Source organism: Pholcus phalangioides, unplaced genomic scaffold, assembly GCF_987345545.1.
Source record: "Pholcus phalangioides strain wild (caught in Gottingen) unplaced genomic scaffold, Ppha-v1.0 ptg000014l_1, whole genome shotgun sequence".
NCBI classification, from domain to species: Eukaryota; Metazoa; Arthropoda; class Arachnida; order Araneae; family Pholcidae; genus Pholcus; species Pholcus phalangioides.
In genome coordinates this window covers 26,574,150-26,578,888 of record NW_028301607.1, presented here as the reverse complement: position 1 = coordinate 26,578,888, position 4,739 = coordinate 26,574,150, and the positions used below count along the sequence as shown (strand labels likewise).

General features: G+C 43.7%; 1 protein-coding gene across 1 annotated transcript; it reads right to left on the bottom strand.

The window, feature by feature from the left end:
• Positions 1-351: 351 nt before the first annotated feature.
• On the bottom strand, positions 352-1,091 carry LOC149078372 (uncharacterized). The gene is made up of 2 exons (XM_089241439.1): positions 445-1,091; positions 352-361 (listed from the first exon to the last, which is right to left on the bottom strand). Exons 1-2 carry the CDS (start codon positions 1,089-1,091, stop codon positions 352-354), a joined length of 657 nt encoding a protein of 218 aa, XP_089097565.1.
• Between the last annotated feature and the right edge of the window lie 3,648 nt (positions 1,092-4,739).

Below are 4,739 nucleotides of genomic sequence, written 5' to 3'. Positions count from 1 at the left end.
CGATAGAAAATCTACACCAATAATTGGTCGGGTTACGTCGGCTATGATGAACGGCCAAGCAAATGTCCTTCGGAGGTTCAAATTCAATGTTAGAAGTTTGGTACCGTAAGTTGAGATAGAGGAACCATTGGCGGCTGTAAGAATCAACTTCTCGGGTTTCTTGTGGGTATTGACGACAGTTCGCGGGACGACTGACACATCAGCGCCCGTGTCGATCAAAAAAGTCCAGTTGGTGGAAGGATCGGCCAGTATGACTCTGTCGACGAATTGGCAGCCGTGGCCTTGGCCGGTGGACGACTGCCTTATTAGTTTCCCGGTGAGGTTTTGAAGGAGCAGGGCTGTTGACATTTCTTAGTCTGAGCTCCGAAATTGGTGTGATAGAAGCAGAAGCCATTTTTAGCTTGTTTGTATTGGGCTCGGCTGTGGGATCGCGAGCGAGAATACCGTTCTCGATGACGGAATCGAGGTCTAGGCTGGCGCTGTGAAGTGTGAATAGCGGCCTTCAGCTCACTCAACTCTTTGGTCAGAGCTGCGACTTGTTGCTCCAGTGATTGGCTGATTGCGTTCTCAGGTCGACCGGATGCTGAACAGATATTTGGAATGGCCAACTCGGCGATTTTATCTGCCATCGAAGCGAGTTGTGGAAGCCCTTCGCTCGAAGCAGCTAGTATAGCTTGGACGTTAGCGGGGAGTCGCGCTAACCACAACGATTTCAGCAAGTCATCACTAAAGTTACGTCCGGCAAGCTCACGCATTCGGGCAAGCAGATGCGATGGTTTTTGATCTCCCAGTTCTAAACCTTGCAGTAGGGTACGGATTTTCGATGATTCGCTCTCCGCGTAAACCTGAATCAATCGTGTCTTCAGCGCGTCGTATTTATTCTGCTGGGGAGGTTCTAGAACTAAATCTTGGACCGTCGATAAAATATCGGCATCGATACCAGCGATAGTATGGTTGAACTTCGTTTCATCGGCAGTTATCGCTCCGATCGAGAATTGTGCTTCTAGTTGGATAAACCACAAGTTTGGATTGTTTCTCCAAAATGGGGGCGGCTTTATAGCGACGCGATCGACATTCGGCGGATTGTCCATTTGGAACGGAGGAAACGATTACTCGCTTACCTTGAGAAGCTTGCTGTTCGAAATCATGGCGCTGTTCGAAATCACGGCCGGCGTCGCCAGTTTAGGCACCCGGTTTAGGGACCGATGCAGGGCACCGGTGTGTAGGCGCCTATCTGTAGGACCGGTTGTTGAGCTCCATTATTAAATATAATAACAATCAGAAGGTTTTTATATAATACATGTTTAATTTGTACGGACACATAAAAATGAAAGACATCACTTGACAATGGTTGCTTGCCGACTGCGAAGGAAAGCATTCGATTTTTTATCGCAACTTGCGTTGCTAGGTAACAAACTATTCGCATCAGAAAATTGCGAAGTGCGACGTCATAATTTTTCCGCAATCGGTGAAAGTTCAAGTAGAGGTCGCTACAATACCAAGGGTGCTCAAACTTTACTAGAGTGTGGGATAGTTCATTAGTTTAAAAACATGTTACGGTGTGATCTAGAACAGCACCGTAGGTCACTCAAATGATATGGAAATGTGCCGCGGATCATTTAAGTGATCTGTTAATGTGTCTTCACGGGCCACTTGAGTAATCTAGAACTGTGATGCGGGTTACTCAAATACAAGTGCAAGGCCACAACCGGCAAAATGCCTAACGAGGTGGCTGAGGAAAAGATGCCCATAACAATGGATGTTATATACAGTCGAATCCCGTTTTAACGAATACCGTTATAGCGATAATCTCCTTTTAACGAACACTTTTCTAATCCCCTAGATAAGTTAACATAGGAACAATGCAAAAACCTGGAATTCCTTTATAACGGAATAACGAAGTGACTCATCCGGTCTCTTTGAGTTCGTTATAACGGGATTCGACTGTATTTCTAAAATACAACAACCCAATGAAGAATGAAATTACAAAAACTAGAAACTATATACACATGATAAAATATTATACAATGCCCATAAAAAGTATTTATGGTTGTCTTATTCTATGTATGGATAGCTTCTCGATTTACCCCAACATGTTTGTCGTATTTCTTTTCAAATGATCTGTAAATATGCCGCGGGTCCCTTAAATTCTTTGGGATTGTGCTGCGGGTCACTTAATGGATGTGAAATTACACCACGGATCACTCAAGTAATCTTTAAATGTGCAACGGGTCGGTCAAGTGATCTGTAAATATGCATCGGGTCACTCAAACGATCTAGGATTGTGCTGCGGGCCAATTAAGTGATGTGAAATTGCACCACGGATCACTTGAGCGATCTGTAAATGTGATGCCGGTCCCTCCTCAAGTAATATAGAAGTGTGCCGCTTAGTTTATTTTTTATAAAATTGGGTTATCAGGCCTCATCTGATGGCTCGGAGAGCCACATTTGGCCCACGAGCCATGGGTTGAGCGCGTATGATCTAGATACAACAGTATGAATTTTTGGCCCTCGTGACCCATGGACATTAGGAAAACTGTGATTCAAGATACGTTCTGTAATACAGGGTCAAAAAGAATCTTCCGATTTAAAAATATCACAACTGTTCAGCTTTTAATCCGTTTTGATCAAATAATGTATAAGTAGAGAGAGGGAAATCTCGAGTTTCACGCAGTTGCCGACAGGTAGCGCCAACGCTCTACCTTCGGCCGCCACTTCAGTGTTTGTCAAGATGGCGAATGCACAACAGAAATCGTTTTGTGTTCTAAGCTTCTTGTGCGTGCGTAACAACGGTTCATCGTGCTTTTCGTCGACAATACCCTGATGTTGAGCCTCCTACCGCTCAGAGCATTAGGCGATGGTATAAACCAGCGGTTCTCAACCGGTGCTCCGCAGAGCCCCAAGGGCTCCGTGTGCACACTCCAGGGGCTCCGCGGCCGCTCGAGGAAAATAAAAAAAAAAACCAGTAAATTTGAAAAACAAATAATTATAAATATTTTTAAATCATAAAAATAAATCAGTATCTTCGACGAGTAAATAAAAAATATGCCCACACGGGGCTCCGCCATAGAAATTTTATATTGAAAAGGGCCGCAAGTCAAAAAAGGTTGAGAACCGCTGGTATAAACAATTCCGAGACACGGGTTGTCTGTGTAAAGGGAAACCCCCTGGCCGTCCCATGTCAGACGAAAATGTGGAGCGCATTCAACAGTTTCTCACGTGTAGTCCACAGAAATCCACTCGCAGTGGATGCAAACATGCTCGCAAAAGTTCGGGACGAATTTGACTACCGTATAGGTATACACATATGCCGTGCATCCCAAGGTGGACATATTGAGCACCTCTAATTTGGTTTGCAAAAAAACTTTGTGATTAGCCATGTAATATAAAATTAATCTTAAGTGTCTATGATGTTTATTTTTTACGCATTTCAAATCGGGAGATTCTTTTTGAAACACCCTGTATAACGAACAAGCGATAATTATTCATCAAGGGTCCCCATAATTATTTTCTCATTTGTGGGCCCCAGGTATATAGTGAGGGTAACCTCGCTATTAATATTGATAATCCAGGGCTCTATGGATGTTTTTTGTAACAAAATAAGCAAGTGAATGGGTCACTCATTCACTCACTTCATTTTTACTCAGTAATTTTGAAGCATATACTAAATATTGTTCTTGAAAGGGTCCGTGTCCCTCATTTTATGGGTAAAAGTAAGGTCGTAGCAAAAGAGGGGGTGGTCCAAAGAGGGCGGGGGTTCTAGTCCCCTTCCCCGAAATGTCAGAAAATGACTGATGCACATTGAATAACATGGTTAAATCCGTTGTTCCATCACTTCGCTATCCCCGAAATGCAATTTGTCCCCCCCCCCCCAAACTAATTTCTGGCAGCGGCCCTGGTTACAAGGGACCAGTGGCCTTCATTTCATTAGTGCAAGAGGGACTGACTTTATCATGTGTAAATAAAATTTGCAGAGATATCCAGTCCGTGAAGACACATTCCAACAAGTACCAATTCGTTGGATTAATGTGGACGAGATGCATGTGTGGTTTAGTAGTAGTAGTCCGTGAGGACAACAAGTCGAAGTTGCCATGCGGCAGTGTGGTCTGGTTTGATCAACACAAGAGGTCCGTGTCTCCCTCATGTTATTGGTACATACAAGGGTTTCGTGCCCTTTATTTTAGTGGTACGCGGAGCAGGCAGGTCTGGCGCAAATTTCTCCCTTCAACCCTATTTTCAACATAACGGGGGGGGGGGGGGAAAGCACCGAAACCACCAGGGCTTGCTCTGGCTGGCCATGTATCCAGTTGCGGTCTTGACAAGGAGTCGTGGCTTTCGTTTGGGTCCGTGTTAGTTAGTCCCGTGTTCAAGGGTCCGGGTCTTTCATTTTATTGGTATAACGGGTCAGTGGACTTCACTCTACTGGCACAAGGGGTTGTCTACAGTTTATGAGTACAAGGGGGTACATAACATAACATAACATAACATAATTTATTTGTCCCCAGTCAATTTCAATAATGCTATACAAATTAGAGTTTACAATTAAATTACATATTTACAATATTTGACAGAAAATGCAAAGAGAAAGAAAAAAATGTTTGAAAGGACTCGGTAGAAAATAGTTAATTCATAATATGGTGAAGAAAGCTGGGACAGGGAAGAGAGCAATAGCTAAAAGCTAGTACGTGAGCTAAGTCCACGTATCCCTTGTAAGTAAGCTACTGTATTTATTTGAGTAC